At 38.8% G+C, this 22,324-nt stretch overlaps 2 protein-coding genes across 2 annotated transcripts in view; one reads left to right on the forward strand and one right to left on the reverse strand.

The window, feature by feature from the left end:
- The window catches only part of AFG2A (AFG2 AAA ATPase homolog A), a 343,384-nt gene extending 337,302 nt beyond the window's left edge, over positions 1-6,082 (reverse strand). The window contains exon 1 of the mRNA XM_082838804.1: positions 5,915-6,082. Within this exon, the coding sequence (XP_082694930.1) occupies positions 5,915-6,059 (145 nt within the window). The 5' untranslated portion in view covers positions 6,060-6,082. The remainder of the gene's footprint in view (positions 1-5,914) is intronic.
- Positions 6,083-6,632: 550 nt separating this feature from the next.
- The window catches only part of NUDT6 (nudix hydrolase 6), a gene marked incomplete at its 5' end in the record, with an annotated part of 42,568 nt that continues 26,876 nt past the window's right edge, over positions 6,633-22,324 (forward strand). Inside the window, 3 exons of the mRNA XM_082838809.1 lie at positions 6,633-6,870; positions 10,949-11,152; positions 15,635-15,690. Coding sequence (XP_082694935.1) covers positions 6,633-6,870; positions 10,949-11,152; positions 15,635-15,690 — 498 coding nt within the window. The remainder of the gene's footprint in view (positions 6,871-10,948; positions 11,153-15,634; positions 15,691-22,324) is intronic.

Consider the following 22,324-nt stretch of genomic DNA (forward strand, 5'->3'; position numbering starts at 1 on the left):
AACCCTCCTTATTTTAGCAATCAGACTTAAAACCAAACCTTTGTGAGGATCCACTGACAATATGACTGCTAACTAAAAAAGGATGTTTTATGGGGGAGGTATTGGTTTTCATTATTGAAAAAAAAAATCTCTAATTTCATTACTAACTGAACATACTTGCAGTAGGGCTTTTCATACTTGCATTCTGAACTTTCCATATTACAGATTCTAAGTTGAGTTGGCTACTAGTACTCAAAGGCTTGAACTGGGGAAATGACACATCATCTGGCTCTGGAGGATTAAGTTATGTTTCCACTTCTCACCCACAGGATAGCAACCAGACATTCTTCCTTTCTATTCCCAGGAACACATGGATAACAATAACACAAGTCTTATTCCTTAGGCGAACACACACCGACTCAAATGACCATTAGAGCTTTCAACTTTTGGCCAAAGAAGGGGCCCAGAATTCAGTCCAGTTTCAAAACCTCTGAAAATGATATGCTAACATCTCCACCCCTGCCCACACACTCCCTCAAGCTCCACATTTGGTTAGCTGTCCCTCCTCTGATGCTCCCAGCACCCTATGTTGCCAGATACTAGCAGTTATCACAATATTCATTTATTTTACAATCTGACTTTCCTTTAACAATATACTGCTTTGTAACAGGAAATGGGTCATATTCATCTTTGTAACACCAGCGCCTAGGAGTGCATCAAATATAGCAGATGCATAACAAATATGCATGAAATGAATGAATGTAGTAGATGAGTATACAATATTTTTCTTTTCAGCACAAAATCCATGTAACGCTTATGATGCCTCTCACATAAACTTTATTATAAAACTTACAGTCACATATATCATAATCACAGAGCTCTGACTAGTATTAGTGTTCTTTCATAATCAGAAAAACAGATCTTTTGTAATTAAAAAGGAACTAAGTCAACAAAAGCAAAACCATGAGGTATGTCTGATTTACATCATTCTCTGCCACTGCGAAGTAACTTCCCCAACACATTTATTTTCCCTCTGTCATCAGATGAACAAATCTAGAAAAACAAAGCATCTCCCAGGGCTAAGATTAACAGAACTGAGCATAAAATAAGCATTTTCTAAAATATGACAGGCTGAAAAGAAATTCAACTTTCCTATGAGCACCAGGTCTCTTACACAGTTTACCCAGGAATAAGAGCAAAGCGTCCTGTTAGATAACCTCGTAATGTTCAGTTTCTGCCACTTCTTTCTTCCTAATAAAGGAAACCTCAATGAATTACCCTTCCCTCTTGATAATTACCTTGAGGGGGGTACTCAGTCCCTGACAAGATTCTAAGTTTTCTTCCTCTCTTCCCTCCATCCTATCCTGCACCAAGATTTGAAACATCACACACTTCTCTACCTCCATTTCCTCCCTATCAGCAATGGAGATCATGTTCAAATTCCCATCTGTTGGCTTTACTTCCTAACACATTTCCATTGTATTCTCTGCTTACAGCATCCAAATCTATGTAAGCTATCCCCCGCACAATTTTCACCAGTCCTCACTCCTTCAATACTTTAAAAATATATCTCTACATCTACTTCCTATTAATTAACTTCACACTTACTGAGCACCTTATGTGCCAGATTAACTAATGAGATAGTAAAGGTAATTTCAAACAACCACCCACCCTTCATTTGTTCATTCAGCAAATATTTACCATGTGCCCACTATATGGCAGGATACTACACTAGGCACTGGGGAAATTAGGTGAACAAAAACAGACACAGTCCTTGGCCTCATGGAGTTTATAACTTAATAGAATGAGAGTTATTAAACAATCACTAAATAACTGTACAATTCTAAACTAAGATTAATGCAATGAAAGAAAAACTAAGAGTCCTAAGAGAGGCTATAATGCAGGATCAGATCTAATTTGGAAGAATCAGAGAATGCTTCTCCAAGAATATTTAAATTCAGGTCTGAAGGAAGAATAAAATTAACTAAATGAAGAGAGGGAGGGGGAAGACAATTCTCAGCAAAAAGAAGAGCTTGTACAGACATCCTTGACAAAAGACAGCATTGTCCATCTGAGGGGAAAAGTACAGGCAGAGTGGTGGGAAACAAGGAACCACATAAGGAAGGTCAAGACCACCCAGGGCAGTGGGCTTTATCAAGCTCCTTGTCTTTAATCTGACAGTAATTGGAGGCCAGTTAGTGGTGAAAAGCAGGGTCGTGACAGGATTTTTATTTTAAAAGATCATTCTGTCTGCAGAGTGGAAAAGGAATTGGAAGAGAGCAGCTAGTGTAGTAGTCCAGGTGAGAGAGGATGGTGTCTGAGATTAAGGTTGAAGCAGTGGGAAGGGAGTGCAGAAGTGGAACATGGGAAATACTTAGTAAACAGGACGTGGTGGTGGACTGGATAATGTGAGATGTAAGAGAGCGGTGTCATGAAGGAATCTTAGATTTCTGAATTCTACAATGATAAAGACTGAACAGAGCTCATTTGTTTTGTTGGAGGAAATCTGACTTCAGGAAGTCAGTCCTGAAGTATCTTTGAAAAGTCCAAAAGAAGAGGTATAGCACAGTGCTATATTCAAAGTATGGACCACAAATTAAGAAAACAATCCCATTTACAACTGCATCCAATAAATTTAACCAAGAGGGTGAAAGACTTGTACTCGGAAAACTATAAGACTCTGATGAAAGAAACTGAAGACACAAATAAATGGAAAGATATACTGTGCTCACAGATTGGAAGAATCAATATTGTTCAAATGTCTATACTACCACCTAAAGCAATCTACAGATTCAATGCAATCCCTATCAAAATACTAATGGCATTTCCCACAGAACTAGAACTAATGATCCTAAAATCCATATGGAACTGGAATAGCCACAGCAATCTTGAGAAAGAACAAAGATGGAGGTAGCATGCTCCCTGATTTCAAACTATACTGCAAAGTTATAGTAATTAGAACAGTATGGTACTGGCACAAAAACAGACACATAGATCAATGGAACAGAATAGAGAGCTCAGAAATGAACCACACCTATAGGGGAAATTAATTGATGACAAAAGAGGTAAGAATATATAATGGGCAAAAGGGAGCCTCTTCAATAAATGGTGTTGGGAAAACTGGACAGCTACATGCAAAAGAATCAAACTGGATCACTTTCTTACACCATGTACAAAATAAACTCAAAATGGATTAAAGACTTTAAATATAAGACCTGAAACCATAAAACTCCTAGAAAAAATATATACAGTAAACTCTTTGAAGTTGGTCTTAGCAGTATTTTTTGGATCTGTCTCCTGAGGCAAGGGCAACAAAAGCAAAAATAAATGAGACTACATCAAACTAAAAAGCTTTTGCACAATGAAGGAAACCATCAACGAAACAAAAAGACAGCCTACTGAATGAGAGAATATATCTGCAAATGATATATCTGATAAGGGGTTAATATCCAAAATACATAAATAACTTTTATACATATATATTACAATGAAATATTACTCAGCCATAAAAAAGAATGAAATCTTCCCATTTGCAACAACACGGATGGATCTAGAGGGTATTATGCCAAGTGAAATAAGTCAGAGAAAGATCAGGATCAGATGATTTCACTTATATGTGGAATCTAAAAAACAAAACAAACAGAAACAGACTCATAGATACAAAGAACAAAGGGATATTTGCTAGATGGGAGGAGGGTGAGGGGGCTAGGCACACAGGGGAAGGCGATTAAGAGGTACAAACTTCCAGTTATAAAGTAAATAAGTCACAGAGAAGTAATGTACAGCATAAGGAATATAGTCAATACTGAAATAACTGTGGATGGTGACAGACGGTTGGTTACTAGACTTTATCAAGGTGATCATTTCCTAATGTATTTAAAAGTGAATCACTATGACTTACACCTGAAACTAATACTGTTCGTCAACTATATTTCAATTAAAAAAAAAAAGTGTGGTCCACAAACTATCTGATACTGTTCATGATGAAGTAAGTAGAAAAAATGAGAATATGCATTTAGAAGCTTTTATTGCAATTTGACAGAGTAATTTTACATCTGTTGAATCTAATAAAAATTTCTTTTTTAACTTATTTTTCCAATAATTTACTTTTATCATATTTTACAACAGTGCTGATCTGTGATGTGTTGTAAATTTTTAAACCTTCCCTATGGAGTTTGAGAAGCATTGATCTAGAAGACAATTAAATCAAGACTCAGAACAATCTAAATTACAAATACAAATCTGAAAATAATAAGGGTAAATGGGAAGGAAACGCTGGACACTGGATGAACTTGCCAAAGAAAGAAGATTTATAGAGAGAAAAAGAGGGTTTAGGACTAAGAAATAAGGAACTTCTACATCTGATGGTTAGGTGGAAGAGGGTGAGCCTGCAAAGGGAACTGATGAAGTACCAACCAAAGGAAGGAGAAAAACTCGTTGATTTTGATGACACGTAAGTCAAGAAATAAAGTGTTTCAAGAAGATAGAAATGGCTGACAATACCAAAAGCTGCTGAGGGGTCAAGTAAAGTAAGTAATGAAAAACCATCCATTGGATTTACCAACGTGGAGATCATCAGTGACCAGGGTACAGGCAGTTTCCATGGAATAATGAGGTGGATGTCAAATAGGAATAGGCTATGGAGTAAGTGAGAGATGAGGAGGCAAGGACCCCTCCTTTTAAGAAGTCTTGCAGTGGAGGGTGGTGATAAGAAGTGTGGAGCTTTTGTTTAAAGATGAAAGAGAAGAGGCTTCCCTGGTGGCGCAGTGGTTGAGAGTCCGCCTGCCAATGCAGCGGACACGGGTTCGTGCCCCGGTCCGGGAAGATCCCACATGCCGCGGAGCGGGTGGGCCCGTAAGCCATGGCCGCTGAGCCTGCGCGTCTGGAGCCTGTGCTCCGCAACGGGAGAGGCCACAACAGTGAGAGGCCCGCGCACCGCAAAAAAAAAAAAAAAAAAAAAAAAAAAAGTGAAAGAGAAATCAGTAGGTTTAAATGTCAATGGGAAGGATCCAGTTGAAAAAGAGACTGAATATGCCCAACAGAACAAGTTGTCCTCCGATCCCCAAAAAGCCTGAAAATACTATGTTAACTGGAAGATTGTCTTTAGGGTCTACACTAGACATAAATAAAAATCTTGCCACTAGGTTAATCTGATCCCTTTTTCAAAGCTACAAAACATCACGCCTGCTAAAAGCTTTACCAACTCAATGCTTTTCACTTAAATCCGTTCTCCCAAGTCAAGGTTGCTGTGATCTAGGTCCATGGCTTTAGAATCGAATACATCTGGACTCAAAAAAAGCCTCTGCCATTTAGTTAGGACCTGTGTAACCTGGGGGGAAGGGTGGGGGGGAATAGCGTTAACTCTTCTTTCTCTGTAAAATGAGCATAATAATACAGTACCCATCTCCCAAAGCTCTGCGCAGAATAAATGAGATACATACGTGAAATACCCAAGCTCCTGCTAGCACCCGTGCGCACTTAACAGCTGTTTAATTAAATACCAGAACCCGTGTAGTAGGAAAAAAGCCACCTTTCAGTTTTAAAGGCACATTAACGTCTCTTAGGAAGGACAATACCGACAGCGGTACTGAACTGGGCTTTCAGTTTTTTAGTATAGGTATACTACTCTCGCTAGAGACGAGCGACTTCGCAGTTAAATACGCTGTTAATCTTACATAAGGCAAAACCGTTTCAAGCGCAATTTAGAAATTCAAAGCAATTTACAATAGAGCTTGACTTAGCCACTAAGTCATTTCTGCCCAACTTCTCTAGTGCAGGCGCGGCTTCGAGTGTCTTACATACTTCTGTGCCTCTCGCACACCTCTGCCTCACCCAACTTTTTAAAAACCTTTACACCTCAAGGCAGAATCGCTAGGTTTTCGTCCTCTCGGGCGGCGCCCCCTCGGCCTCGGGTCTCCCTCTCAGAACTCTTTACCCTTTTCTAAGAAGTTGATCACCACCAGAGTCCCGGCCGCCACGGCAGAAGCTGTGGCCCCGGCAGAAAAGGAAGCAGCGGAGGCCGAGGGCGAACCATTCCCGGCGCTTTGGTTCAACCGTTTTCTGTTCTTCTTGGACGACATGATCGGAAGGCAGCCCGAGAGAAGCAGCGGCAAAGCCGGCTCAACGTGCACGCTTTGCTGAGAGAAAAACTTCCGGGGCAGAAACCAGCGAGGCTCCGTCCCGCGCCGTAATCCCCTGAGTGGAGCGCAGCAAGAGTGGGAGAACATAGCGTCTTCAGAATCCGCTGTCGTTGAAGATGTGGAAGACGTTGACTTTCGCCACAGAAGACGGATTAGGTGGACGGAACCCTCATTCAGATTATAAATTCCTGAAAAACAGGACTTTTTCGTATCTCCGCCTCCTTCTCTATCCCTGAACAAAATGTCTGTTGAATTAAACTGAGGTGGGGGTGGGGGGAACAGGGGAGGGATAGGGGAGTGGTGGGAAAGTTTCTGTCGCTTTCCTTGAGCTGGGCAAATTCTTGAGAGGAGCCGGTCGACCAGACTTCGCCGTCTCCTCTACCTAGCGCTGCAGACCCCTGCTCAACTCTGAGAATGCGTGAGTGACACTCTTCTAAAACTTACGGTAGCGCCGTCACTCCCTGGCCGCGTGATTTGGGAGCGTCCGCGTGGGCCACGAGGGTCGGTGCGGAGATGCCGCAGCTATTGAGAGGGGGTCGCTGGCGTGCGGTGTTGGCGCGGGCCCGCCGCGCGGTGCTTTTTGCAGGGCCCCGTGGGGCCTCGGGCGGCCCGGGTTGCGTTCGGGACGCCACCTCCGGAGCCGGCGAGCTGCGGGGCGAGCTTGACAGATTCGGGGGCGTCTCCGTGCGCCTGGCGCGGCTGGACGCAATGCACCGCTTGGACCCGGTCGCCTTCCAGAGGGCTTTGCAGGGCAAGTGCGCCTGGTCCGAGGCTCCCCTGCCTTTCTAAGGAAGTAACCGCGGCCCCCAACCCCGAGTTGCGCCTGAGGGAAGGAGAGAGGGCGTGCGTGACCCGCAGCCGTTTTCTGCCTTTCGTCCTTGTGCCCTTGGCTGGGAGGTCTCTGAGGCGGTTGGGTGAAATGGTGACGAGCTCAGACTTTGGGATCGGCAGCCCTTGTTTCTGGTCATCTTTCTAGTGTGTGACCTTGGGCAAGTTCTGTAAACCACCGTTTTCTCATCTGTAAAACCAGGTAATAGGAGCTCATGGGATGGCTGAGAGATAAAATGCATAATGCACATGGAGTGCCTCGCACGGTATCTGCCACGTATTTAACGTTCTGTAAATGTTTGTTGATATTATTACGCTCTCGTTTACTATCACTTACCGACCCTTCGTTTCGCCGGGCAGTTTACCCAAGGCAGAACCGTAGCACTTTCTAGTACAGGTGGTGGACAGTGAGTGGGCCAGAGAGGTTCTGAGTGGTCGTATTTGTGCACAAGTTGGGTCAGGAGCTGTGGCGCCGAGAACTAGAGTTTGCTTTTCCTTAGTAACAAGCCTTTTGTGATTCACCGGGGAGATTGGTGAGTGGTTTCAGTCTCCAGTGGGAAAACTCGCCACTCTCTTTGAACCTTGAGGCCAGTGATAAGAAAGATAGCTTGGATGGAGGAGCCTTCACTTTGAGAGCCCGTGATTTGGCGGAACAGCCTGTTTTTCACACTGCCCCTGAGGGCCCTTATAATCAACTTGAAAGCTTGGCATGGAAACTCATCCTCTCACACTTAGAGGAAACTGAAAGTAATCTTTATTCTATGGAGCAATATGGCAAGTGAGCATCTATGGAAATATAACTGAGCTAGTCGTTTTCATCTTCAACCATCCTCAGTTCTAAACTGTTTACCTCTTCACCTTGTTTTCTCTCCTCCTTGGGAACAGCTGCTAACTACAACAGTGTTAACACTACGAGAATCAAATGTTCATCCTCTAATATGTGCACGTTTGTGTGGGTAGACACAGGTATTTATTGTACACACTTGTTACTTGTCAGTGATTAAAGCACTACCTCAGTCAGGAAGGCAAAGCAGAAAGTGGGTTGGATTTGGAGTCACACATCCAGGTTTCAAGTCCCAGGTTTTGCCACATGCTTAACGAGGCATTAGGAAAATCACCACTGAAAATATTTGCCTCTTAGGTTGCTCATGTGAATAATGCCCACTCTAACTACTTTACTGGATAGATGTGGTAATCAAAGATAAATTACATGAAACTAATTTATAAACTCTGAAGTACCATATTCTTTTGTATCTTTTTAATAAATTCTTTTGTACTTACTAAGTGCTAGACACTGTTTTAAGAACTTCAAAAGTATTGATTCATTTAATCCTCATACCTGTGAGGTAGGTACTATTATTATCCCCATTTCAAAGATGATGGTACTAAGAGATTAACTTCCCCTGGCTCTAGAATTTGTTCTTGGCTGCACTATAAGAGCTATTGCTGGTTTTTTTGTTATTGAGTCAAACAAAAATGAATGGTATTGCCTATAAAAAGAATCTTAAAATTATCTGAGAAGAAAGCCTGGTAGGAAGTCTAAATGTATTCTTTCTTTTCAAGTAAATATAACTGATTGCCTATAATGTACTAGCAATAGTTGTTTTGCACCTTTGCACGTGAGGTCTATTCTTTTACTGTTCCCGTTATTGATAACTAAAGTTAGATGGATGAAGAGGTAACATGTTGCTAAGCTTCACATATATCTGCATCAGTGGGGAAATAACACTTGTGCTGGTTTTTGCTGTGCCGCTCACTAGCTGTGTGACTTTAGACAAGCCAGTCATTGAATAGGAATTGAGCCCCAGTGCATAATCTCACGTTAACCTGGATGATTGCAAATGCACAAAATATTAATTAGGATTAGAAAAACAGACAGTAACAGGTGTCATCAGGCAATGTGTAGTAAGTTCTAGTAAATCTACTAGAAAGTAGTCCTTAGATTCACATTTGGAAAGCACGTGAGGAAAGCTTATTGTCAAAGAGGTGATATGTGAGCTCACTTTGAGGGCTGGATCTGAGCAGAGGAATGAGGGAAAGAGGAGGAAGAAGCATTAAAGTTTATTAGTGAAACAGAGAAGAAAGAAAGCATTTTAAAAAGGATTCTTAGGCTTTGAGCATTGGAGCCAGAAAAATGCCTGTAAGCAAAACTAAGGTGGCTGGTGTAGGAATCAGTTTTGAATATAGGTGTGAAGTTTGAGGCAGCAGCCTTCAGAAGATGCGAGCAGCTGAAGAGCAGAAAAATTCAGTGTTCAGTGAGGCCAGGACTAGGCAGCCACCCTTGCGTAGTTGTTAGCTGAAGCAGTAGCAATGGACGGATTCTCCAAGCCAGAGTGTAAAGAGAAAAAATAGGAAACAAGTGACTATACTTGTAGAACTTCAGCTTTTTCGTTTGATTGGAATGATTGGGAAGGAGGACAGGGGAACTTTCTGGGGTGATAGAAATGTTCTGTAATCTTGACTGGAGCGTGGGTGGCACAGATGTATGCATAGGTCAAAACTCACCAAATGTTCACTTAAGGTTTGTGCATTTCACTTTATGTAATTCTGCCAGTTTTTAAAAAGATTTAATCAGAGAAGGATTGATGTGAGAAGGATCTGAAGGGGCGCCACAGCCCCAAATCAAAAGGTACGTTAAATTAAGGCTCCCACATTGTCTGTCACTGTGTTAGGCACACTGACTTCAAAAAGGTAGAGCAAGATGGTCCTTAACCAGGAGATGCTTACTGCAGAGGCCATAGAAGAGGAGGGAAAGGAATCTAACCATTAAACAAATAATCAAGTCTTCCCCCCCTCTCCACACACTTTACAGGATTGTTGTAAAGATCGCGATGGTGGATGGAGAAAGCGATCTGAAAAGTTTTTCTAAAACTGTGGAAGTATTCATTTCTTCACCTATAAATTAGGGGTGATAATACCTGCCTTTCATGTTGTGAGAACTTAATGAAACAGTGTGTCTAAAATGTCTGGAATTTAGTAAGGGCCATATAAATGTTAGCATCTTTTTTCCCTGGCTTAATCTCAAGTAATAAAGTAAGCATTTAAAGTCAAAGACCGAAAATCTATTTTAATGTTTGTCATGGTATAATTTGTAATAAAGGAAAGTTAGAAACAATCTAAATGTCCAAAAGTAGGAGGTCAGTTAAGTAGTTAATGGTAGACCTATATGAGGAGAATTACAGTCATTAAAAATGTGTGTTCGTTAAAGAATTTTAATGGCATAGCAAAACATTTATAATATGTAGTAAAAAAAAGTTGTAAATTATATATGGTATGTCAATTCCAAAATTATATTCATGCAAAAAATGTCAATTTTAAATTTATCTGTGTGCTAATGTGAAGTTTTGATTTCTTCATTGTACTTTATTTTGAAAATTTTCTAGAACTACCATACATTATTTAACAACAAAGTTATATTTTTCACCTTGAAATGTATAAACCAAAAATATATATATGTGTGTGTATATATATATATGTGTGTGTGTGTCTATATATATATATATATATATATAGACACACACACACATATATATATATGAGAGACAGGACTTTTAAAGGAAGAGTAAATAAAAGCCCATAATAGTCATTTATAAAGATGAAAACCAAGATTGTTAAAAGGAACAACAATGAAATGGTGTTTTATTTAAATTAGTTTATTCGTTCATTTTAATACAATTATTGAGCACCAATTATGTGCCAGGTATTGTGTCAGGTGATATATAAAGATCATCACTATATTGACTTTATTTTCGAGGAATTCAGTCTGGAGGAAAAATCATATATAATTATAATAAAACGTGGTAGTTTACGTGCTGCTGGTGTATGTGAACAGTACATTTTGCGATTCCCCCGTGCCGCCCGCCCCCAAAGAGAGCTAACTAGTAAGGGAAGTGGAGCTTAAACTTGGCTTCCTGGAGGAGGTGACACCCAGAGATGAGTTTTACTTTATTCCACTCCTCGCACTGGAAAATATTTACAGATGTTTATCTTCTGTGTTTCAGCTGCAATACAGAAATGGAGATCAGAAGGTAGAGTAGCAGTATGGCTGCACATTCCCATCCTCCAAAGTCGATTTATTGCCCCTGCCGCTTCCCTGGGCTTCTGCTTTCACCACGCAGAATCGGACTCATCCACGCTGACTCTGTGGCTGGGAGAGGGGCCCAGCAGATTACCAGGATATGCTACACATCAAGTGGGAGTTGCAGGTCTGTTTCAAACTAATGTTGATCACAATTAACTTTTTAAAGGTTCACCCAGTTTCTTCTTACAGATGAGCCAGTAGTTGGTTCATGTGGAATGAATAAGTTGATTAAATGATTGTCCTCCTTGGAACTGCAGCTGGTATTGATACTTTAAATAGATGAAGTTTGCCTTATGAATCAGCAGAGGGCAGCACAGAGAACAAGCAAGTTTAGTTTTTCAAAGGATATGTTTGAACATGTTTTTCATGGATATGTGAACTTCACTACTGAAATAGTAACAATGAATTGGGATCAGGGAATAGATTCATTTCATTATAGTAAAACATATTAGTACTAATTATGTGATTTAGTAAAATAAAAGATAACTTTTAAGTTGAATTGAAGGCAAAGCAAACCAGTTTTTCAGTGATTTGAACATTACTTCTTAGAGACATTTACATTAAGTCATTGTGCCAAACAGTTGTTTTAAAATAGCATAATTTAAATACAGAATTTTGAAGTCACTGGTTAGCTTCAGAGATAGTCTTGAGAGAAGACTTGCTTTAGGTGAAGACAGGAGTTCTCACATTGTAGAGAGTGCATCAGAATCACCGGGAGGGCTTGTTAAAACAGATTGCTGGGCCCCAGCCCCAAGAGTTTCTAATTCAGTTGGTCTGGGGTGGGGCCTGAGAATTGCTTTTTCTAATAAGTGCTCTGCTGCTACAGCTGCTAGTGTTGATGCTGGTCCTAGGACTATCCTTTGAGAACCAGGGTTAAGAAAACTAGATTTCCCAAAAAACAAAAATAGGAAAGAATCCTTATGATTTACTATGAAATAAAGCAGTAATATGTATTATTAGTAATTTATTAATAATAGTATTATTTGCCTTTATATAATTTACAAGAGTTTTTAAAGGTAGTTTGCATCTTTGAAGTCTTTTAAAGGAGTTGTTCAAGGATTTCTAAGGTTTTCTCTGTCCACGGTCTCACTCCCCTCTAGCAAGTAGAGGCAATTCAGCAACTTCCCATTCAGCTCTACTTCAAAAGACCACTTGAAAATTTGATGGCAGCCTCACACTTCATGGGAAAGACATAAAGATAATTATCAATTCATTGGTACAGACTTTCAAAGCAGAGTTTCCAGTTAGTACTACAGAATTGGTAATATATGCGTAACGAGTATCCTATGAAGAACTTGTTTATAACCAAGTACAGTATGGTATATTAGAGTTAAGATACGCCACAGGAGTTCAGGGAATGAGAGGTCGGAAACTTGATGAGAGTCTTGAAGGCCAGCTAGGATTTGAAGTGGCTGTTGGGATCAGGAGGTGGTGTGAGGAATTCTTCTGGGAAGGTACAGAGTTTTTAGGTGAAGAGAGAATAGCTGGCACTTGTTTATAAGCTGCAGAAGGCATAGCTGGTGAAGGGAGTCACAGCCCGCCACCCCAAGTGCCCCTTTGGCACGTTGATCATTCTGAGCTTTTCTACCACGAAGAGGAGAACATTCTTGTCACCGGAGCCGGGGAGTTGGCACAGAGATGAATCTGTGCAAACCTCGTGAAAACAGCCATTATATTCTGTTAGTTCCCCACATAGTTCCTAGTCACTTTTTCACAGTTTACCTTCCTTAGCCCACACCCCTTTTCCTCTTGTCATTTCTGCACAATTTATCCCTCTTTCTTAAAATGGAACATAAGCCCCTAGGTCTAACACTTTGGGGGGATCTTCACTTCTTTCTATGAAGTTCTCCACCCCTACTCAGGCCACGTAAAATTATTAACATCAAATAAAATTTATATACTTCTTATTCATTTATCTGTACTTTGTCAGTTCAACTCACAGGTCCCAGACGCAGAACCTAAGTGGGTAGAAGAAAAAAATCTTTCCTCCCCTACACTGGAATGGAGTGAGCTATGGCTCTCTTTCTGTTCTTCATGCAGCAAGCTTTTATCTGCCTCAGAGCCTTTAAACCTACTGGCTCCTCTTCCTGCAGTGCTCTTCCCCAGGGCTTTGTTTATCGAGCTCTTTAGAGCTGAAATATCTCCTCAGGAAAGCTCCTGACCTTACTGTATAAAATAGAGTCCTCCCACCTGCCAATCCCATCATCCTTTGTCCCTTTATCCTCTGTTTTTCTTTATAGTACTTATCACAGTTTGAAATTATGTCATATACTTAATCGACCCCACAATAATATAAACTCCACGAAGGCAGGTATTTTATCTGTCTTGTTTACCATTTTATCCTCAGGCTAAACACAGTGTCTGGTGTAAAGTAGGTGCTCAGTAAATATTTCTCAAATGAATGGTTGGGTAGATCTTCAGTTGGCAATGTCAGCCCTCTGAAAAGGCAGTTGTAGCGTGGTGAAGGGGCAGTGTCGCACAGTGAGAAGAATACCTGCTTGGGACCCAGACAGGACGTCAGTTTTAGGGCTGTGTGAACCTGGGCACTCAAAATTATACCACTCACAGGATTATTATGAGGAATAGCTGAGATAATGCACCTAAGGCACTTAGTACAGTACCTGACTAATTAATATAATAATAACCTCTATTTAATCCCTGATCTCTTTGGCTTTATTTAACTTTTATGTTGTGACCAACAGGGGTCGCTCACATTGTGTTTAGCAGTGCTGATTTTGGCCCATGTTTATAGTGAATTAGGAAAAAGTTCAATTTGAGCAATCACAAATTATTAAAATTTAAGAATAGGTTTTCCTGGCATTCTATCCCTTGTAAAGTCCAATTAAATTACAGTTTATATTTTCTAATAGAATCCAACATTAAATTATATCTCACTTTGTGGTTTCCCTTCTTGGCTTTGAAATAGTAAAATGTGGTGTTTTAATTTCAGAGAACATAGTTCTTCCTGTGTTGCACATATCTATTCCCTACTATATTTTACCTTTACATAGTATTTATCACCATCTCATGTTCTATGTAATTAATTTTTTATTTATTTGTCACCTCCTCAAACACACACCAGAACACGAACCCCATAACGATGGAGAATTTTGTTTTGTTCACCACTGTATCCCTAGCACCTAGAAAAGTACCTGACACATAATAGGATCTCAATTAATATGCTATACATAGAACCTGTATGTATTATATATAGGAGCTCGGTTAATATTAAAAGAATGGATGAATAAGTGGAAAATATGGTTTTTTTGTTGTTTGTTTTTGTTTTTTTGCGGTACGTGGGCCTCTCACTGCCGTGGCCTCTCCCGCTGCATAGCACAGGCTCCGGACGCGCAGACCCAGCGGCCATGGCTCACGGGCCCAGCCGCTCTGCGGCATGTGGGATCCTCCCGGACCGGGGCACGAACCCGCGTCCCCTGCATCGTCTGGCGGACCCCCAACCACTGCCCCACCAGGAAAGCCCGGAAAAGATGTTTTTAACAGTATCTTCCCACATTATGTAAATACAAATAATTTTAAAATTAAAGCATTTAAAGGTACCTAATACAAATCATTAGTGTCATTTGTATTTTTGACCTAGGATTACCCAAAGAGAGAAAAAAAAACCAAAAACTTATTTTTGAGTCCCTAACATCTAGTAAAATGCCTAGTACACTGGGCAATGTATGTGATAAATGAGTAAATGAAAGCAATGGACTAGAACTTGAATCTTCCAAAGCAATATATTGGTAAGTTATAACATTGTGTACATAATATGGTAAAGAAATTTAAGTGCTTTAAGGAGGAGGTCTTGAACTGAATATTGAGATATTTGAGATTTGGATCATCAGGGAGCACAACCCATGCTTATACATAGTGATTCAAGGAATAAAAATGAGAATGGAAAAGTCAATTCATTGACTCAATCTTTTTAGGCATTTAAAATTGTACACTAATAGATGATCTTATTTACAAAACAGAAATAGAGACGCAGACATAGAGAACAAACATAGACACCAAAGGAGGAAGCGGGGAAGGGGGTGGGATGAATTGGGAGATTGGGACTGACACATATCCACTATTGATACTAGCATAAAAATAGATAACTAATGAGAACCTACTGTATAGCACAGGGAACTCTACTCAGTGCTCAGTGGTGACCTAAATGGGAAGGAAATCCAAAAAAAGGGGATATATGTATACGTATAGCTGATTCATTTTGCCGTACAGTAGAAACTTAACACAACATTGTAAAACAACTATACTCCAATAAAACTTAATTTTAAAAAATATTGGACACTAAACACTAAAAAAGGATAGAAAGATTATTTATACTGTCAGGAATAGATGATCTAGAGGAGATGCAAATGATTATCCTACGAGTTAGCATATGCTAGAATCATCATTGGTACTCCTAAGTTGTTAAAAGAACCTAGATAACTGAGCAACTGATTTCTTGCTGGAGAAATTTACAACTCTTCATGAATGAGGTGATTATTTGAAGTAGGCCTTCACGGATGGGTAGGATTTTGATGACCACAGGTAATAGTGTGGGAGTAGTCTGAGGTGAATGAAATTCATATTTCTCAATTATCTTCCCCCCCAACAGGAGCTGTATTTGATGAAAATACTAGAAAAATATTGGTTGTACAAGATCGAAATAAAGTAAGTTGTTTCTGCTTTATAAATTGCTTTCTAAATGTTCTATCTAGAGAAAAATAAAGTGTAGAATTTTGGTATGCTCAAAGAATTATAGAAAGATTTTTTTAATTTACTCTGATCAATATTTTTTTATTGACATATGCTTGATTTACAATGTTGTGGTAATTTCTGCTGTACAGCAAAGTGATTCAGTCATATATATATATTCTTTTTTAAATATTCTTTTCCATTATGGTTTATCATAGGATACTGAGTATAGTACTCTATGCTATACATTAGGACCTTGTTGTTTATCCCCTATACATATAAAAGCTTACATCTGTTAACCCCAACCTCCCACTCCATCTCTCTCCTAACCCTTTCCCCCTTGGCAACCACCAGTCTGTTCTCTATGTTCATGAGTCTGTTTCTGTTTCATAGACAGATTCATTTGTGTCATATTTTAGATTCCACACATAAGTGATATCATATAGTATTTATCTTTCTCTTTTTGACTGACTTAGTATGATAATCCATAATTGCATCCATGTTGCTGCAAATGGCATTATTTTGTTCTTTTTTATGGCTGAGTAGTATTCTATTATATATATGTACCACATCTTCTTTATTCATTCATCTGTCAATGGACATTTAGGTTGTTTCCTAGTCTTGGCTGTTGTGAATAGTGGTGCTGTGGTATGAGGGAGTGTTCTAATTTCATTGATTTACATGTGGCTCTCCTACTTTGCCAACATCATTTGCTGAAGAGACTGTTTTTTTCCCATTGTATATTCTTGCCTTCTTTATCAAAGATTAATTGACCGTAGGTATGTGGGTTTATTTCTGGGCTCTCTATTCTGTTCCATATTTCTGTTTTTGTGCCAATACCATGCTGTTTTGATGACTATAGCTTTGTAGTATTGTCTGAAGTCTGGCAGGGTTATACCTCCTGCTTTGTTCTTTTTCCTGAGGATTGCATTGGCAATTCTGGGTCTTTTATGGTTCCATATGAATTTTGGGATTTTTCTGGTTCTGTGAAAAATGTCATGGGTAATTTGATATGGATCATATTAAATCTGTAGATCACTTTGGGTAGTATGGCCATTTTAACAATATTAATTCTTCCAATCCAAGAGCATGGGATATCTTAAAAAGATATTTTTAAAGTCATTTCTAAGGCATTGTTGATCATTTGGATACTTATTTAATCCAAAAAACACTTATCCAGTCCTTAAAAATGTCAGAGTAACCTAAGTATTCCTAAGTATTATTTTATGACTACAAAAAAATTATAAATGGCTGTATTTAATTAGGAAGACAAACTCTGTTTCTAACAAGCTGTTAAGATATTATTCCACTCATTCAATATTCATTAAGCTCCTACTCTGAGCCAGGTGCTAAGAATACAAAGATTAATAAAACAGTATCCCTGATGTCCTGTAGCTTACTATCCATTTGGGAAAGTAGTCATATAACAGATTGTTAACAATTAACTTCACCTTTAAAAAGCCCCTAAAGACTTCTCCTTCGAAGTAACATTTAAACTGGGTCTTGAAGAAGGAGTAGGAGATTCAAGGCAAAACAAAAACAAAACAAAACAAAACAAAAACCAGGGTGGGGAAGGGAGGTGGGGTAGAAAAACAGACTGAGAAAATTAGAATTGCATATATAAAGGCACAGAGTTCAGAAAGGGGCTGACATGGTGTCTTAGTCCATTCATGCTGCTATAACAAAAATACCATAGACTGGATAGCTTAAACAACAAAACTTTTTTTTCCTAATTATTATTTTATTTTGGAGTATAGTTGATTAACAATGTTGTGTTAGTTTTAGGTGTACAGCAAAGTGATTCTGTTATACATGTATCTATTCTTCTTCAAATTCTTTTCCCATTTAAGTTATTAAAGAATATTGAGCAGAGTTCCCTGAGCTATACAGTAGGTCCCTGGTGATTATTTTATATATAGTGGTGTGTATAGGTTAATCCAAAACTTCTAATTTATCCCTCCCCCGGACGTTTCCCCCACCTGGCAACCGCAAGTCTGCTTTCAAAGTCTGATTCTGTTTCTGATTTGCAAATAAGTTCATTTGTCTCTCTCTTTTTTTTTTTTTAACATTTCACAAATAAGTGACATCATATGATATTGTCTTTGTCTGACTTCATTTAGCATGATAATGTCTAGGTCCATCCATGCAAATGGCATTATTTCATTCTTTTTTTATGGCTGAGTAATAGTCATTGTATATATATATATAACACATCTTCTTTATCTGTTCATCTGTCCATGGAAATTTAGGTTGCTTTCATGTCTTGGCATGTAAATAGCATTGCAATGAATACTGGTTGTATGTATCTTTTCAAATCATGCTTTTTTTTGGATATATGCCCAGGAGTGGATTGCTGGATCATATGGTAATTCTATATTTAGTTTTTTAAGGAACCTCCATACCGTTCTCTATAGTGACCGTACCAACTTACATTCCCAGCAACAGTGTAGGAGGGTTCCCTTTTCTCCACACCCTCTCCAGCATTTATTGTTTGTAGACTTCTTGATGATGGCCATTTTGACCGGTGTGAGGCGATACCTCATTATAGTTTTGATTTGCATTTCTCTAAAAATTAGTGATGTTGATCATCTTTTCATGTGTTTATTGGCCATCTGTCTTCTTTGGAGAACTATTTAGGTCTTCTGCCCATTTTTTCATTGGGTTGTTTGGGGTTTTTTTGATATTGAGCTGCATGAGCTCTTTGTATATTTTGGAGGTTAATCCCTGGTTGGTACCTTCATTTGCAAATATTTTCTCCCGTTCTGAGGGTTGACTTTTTGTCTTGCTTATGGTTTCCTTTGCTGTGCAAAAGCTTCTAAGTTTAATTATGTCTCATTTACTTATTTTTTTATTTTCATTACCCTAGGAGGTGGGTCAGAAAAGATCTTTTTTTTTTTAACATCTTTATTGGAGTATAATTGCTTTATAATGGTGTGTTAGTTTCTGCTTTACAACAAAATGAATCAGTTATATATATACATATGTTCCCATATCTCTTCCCTCTTGCATCTCCCTCCCTCCCACCCTCTCTATCCCACCCCTCCAGGGGGTCACAAAGCACCGAGCTGATCTCCCTGTGCTATGCGGCTGCTTCCCACTAGCAATCTACCTTACGTTTGGTAGTGTATATATGTCCATGCCTCTCTCTCGCTTTGTCACAGCTTACCCTTCCCCGTCACCATATCCTCAAGTACATTCTCTAGTAGGTCTGTGTCTTTATTCCTGTCCTACCCCTAGGTTCTTCATGACATTTTTTTATTCTTAAATTCCATATATATGTGTTAGCATACAGTATTTGTCTTTCTCTTTCTGACTTACTTCACTCTGTACGACAGACTCTAGGTCTATCCACCTCATTACAAATAGCTCAATTTCGTTTCTTTTTATGGCTGAATAATATTCCATTGTATATCTGTGCCACATCTTCTTTATCCATTCATCTGATGATGGACACTTAGGTTGTTTCCATCTCCTGGCTATTGTAAATAGAGCTGAATGAACAGCTCTATGAACAATGAACATTTTGGTACATGACTCTTTGAATTATGGTTTCCTCAGGGTATATGCCCAGTAGTGGGATTGCTGGGTCATATGGTAGTTCTATTTGTAGTGTTTTAAGGAACCTCCATAATGTTCTCCATACTGGCTGTACCAATTCACATTCACACCAGCAGTGCAAGAGTGTTCCCTTTTCTCCACACCCGCTCCAGCATTAATTGTTTCTAGATTTTTTGATGATGGCCATTCTGACCGGTGTGAGATGATATCTCATTGTAGTTTTGATTTGCATTTCTCTAATGATTAATGATGTTGAGCATTCTTTCATGTGTTTGTTGGCAGTCTGTATATCTTCTTTGGAGAAATGTCTCTTTAGGTCTTCTGCCCATTTTTGGATTGGGTTGTGTGTTTTTTTGTTATTGAGCTGCAAGAGCTGCTTGTAAATTTTGGAGATTAATCCTTAGTCAGTTGCTTCATTTGCAAATATTTTCTCTCATTCTGAGGGTTGTCTTTGGCCTTGTTTATGGTTTCCTTTGCTGTGCAAAAGCTTTGAAGTTTCATTAGGTCCCAATTGTTTGTTTTTATTTCCATTTCTCTGGGAGATGGGTCAAAAAGGATCTTGCTGTGATTTATGTCATAGAGTGTCCTGCCTATGTTTTCCTCTAAGAGTTTGATAGTTTCTGGCCTTACATTTACGTTTTTAATTCATTTTGAGCTTATTTTTCTGTATGGTGTTAGGGAGTGATCTAATCTCATACTTCTACATGTACCTGTCCAGTTTTCCCAGCACCACTTATTGAAGAGGCTGTCCTTTCTCCACTGTACATTCCTGCCTTCTTTATCAAAGATAAGGTGACCATATGTGCGTGGGTCTATCTCTGGGTTTTCTATCCTGTTCCATTGATCTATCTTTCTGTTTTTGTGCCAATACCATACTGTCTTGATTACTGTAGCTTTGTAGTATAGTCTGAAGTCAGAGAGCCTGATTCCTCCAGCTCTGTTTTTTGTTCTCAAGATTGCTTTGGCTATTCGGAGTCTTTCGTGTTTCCATACAAATTGTGAAATTTTTTGTTCTAGTTCTGTGAAAAATGCCAGTGGTAGTTTGATAGGGATTGCATTGAATCTGTAGATTGCTTTGAGTAGTAGAGTCATTTTCACAGTGTTGATTCCTCCAATCCAGGAGCATGGTATATCTCTCCATCTATTTGTATCATCTTTAATTTCTTTCATCAGTGTCTTATAATTTTCTGCATACAGATCTTTTGTCTCTTTAGGTAGGTTTATTCCTAGATATTTTATTCTTTTTGTTTCAATGGTAAATGGGAGTGTTTTCTTGATTTCACTTTCAGATTATTCATCATTAGTGTATAGGAATGCCAGAGATTTCTGTGCATTAATTTTGTATCCTGCTACTTTACCAAATTCATTGATTAGCTCTAGTAGTTTTCTGGTAGCATCTTTAGGATTCTCTATGTATAGGATCATGTCATCTGCAAACAGTGACAGCTTTACTTCTTCTTTTCCGATTTGGATTCCTTTTATTTCCTTTTCTTCTCTGATTGCTGTGGCTAAAACTTCCAAAACTATGTTGAATAAGAGTGGTGAGAGTGGGCAACCTTTTCTTCTTCCTGATCTTAGAGGAAATGGTTTCAGTGTTTCACCATTGAGGACGATGTTGGCTCTGGGTTTGTCATATATGGCCTTTATTATGTTAAGGAAAGTTCCTTCTATGCCTACTTTCTGCAGGGTTTTTATCCTAAATGGGTGTTGAATTTTGTCGAAAGCTTTCTCTGCATCTATTGAGATGATCACATGGTTTTTCTCCTTCAATTTGTTAATGTGGTGTATCACATTGATTGATTTGCATATACTGACGAATCCTTGGATTCCTGGAGTAAACCCCACTTGATCATGGTGTATGATCCGTTTAATGTGCTGTTGGATTCTGTTTGCTAGTATTTTGTTGAGGATTTTTGTATCTATGTTCGTCAGTGATATTGGCCTGTAATTTTCCTTCTTTGTGACACCCTTGTCTGGTTTTGGTATCAGGGTGATGGTGGCCTTGTAGAATGAGTTTGGGAGTGTTCCTCCCTCTGTTATATTTTGGAAGAGTTTGAGAAGGATAGCTCTTCTCTAAATGTTTGATAGAATTCGCCTGTGAAGCCATCTGGTCCTGGGCTTTTGTTGTTAGAAGATTTTTAATCACAGTTTCAATTTCAGTGCTTGTGATTGGTCTGTTCGTATTTTCTATTTCTTCCTGATTCAGTCTTGGCAGGTTGTGCATTTCTAAGAATTTGTCCATTTCTTCCAGGTTGTCCATTTTATTGGCATAGAGTTGCTTGTAGTAATCTCTCATGATCTTTTGTATTTTGCAGTGTCAGTTGTTACTTCTCCTTTTTCATTTCTAATTCTATTGATTTGAGGCTTCTCCCTTTTTTTCTTGATGAGTCTGGCTAATGGTTTATCAATTTTGTTTATCTTCTCAAAGAACCAGCTTTTAGTTTTATTGATCTTTGCTATTGTTTCCTTCATTTCTTTTTCATTTATTTCTGATCTGATTTTTATGATTTCTTTCCTCTGCTAACTTTGGAGTTTTTTTGTTCTTCTTTCTCTAATTGCTTTAGGTGCAAGGTTAGCTTGTTTATTCGAGATGTTTCTTGTTTCTTAAGGTAGGATTGTATTGCTATAAACTTCCCTCTTAGAACTGCTTTTGCTGCATCCCATAGGGTTTGGGTCGTCGTGTCTCCATTGTCATTTGTTTCTAGGTATTTTTTTATTTCCTCTTTGATTTCTTCAGTGATCACTTCGTTATTAAGTAGTGTATTGTTTAGCCTCCATGTGTTTGTATTTTTTTACAGATCTTTTCCTGTAATTGATATCTAGTCTCATAGCATTGTGGTCGGAAAAGACACTTGATACAATTTCAATTTTCTTATATTTACCAAGGCTTGATTTGTGACCCAAGATATGATCGATCCTGGAGAATGATCCATGAGCACTAGAGAAAAATGTGTATTCTGTTGTTTTTGGATGGAATGTCTTATAAATATCAATTAAGTCCTTCTTGTTTAATGTATCATTTAAAGCTTGTGTTTCCTTATTTATTTTCATT

The sequence above is a fragment of the Leucopleurus acutus genome (genome assembly GCF_964270905.1).
Source record: "Leucopleurus acutus genome assembly, chromosome: 4".
NCBI classification, from domain to species: domain Eukaryota; kingdom Metazoa; phylum Chordata; class Mammalia; order Artiodactyla; family Delphinidae; genus Leucopleurus; species Leucopleurus acutus.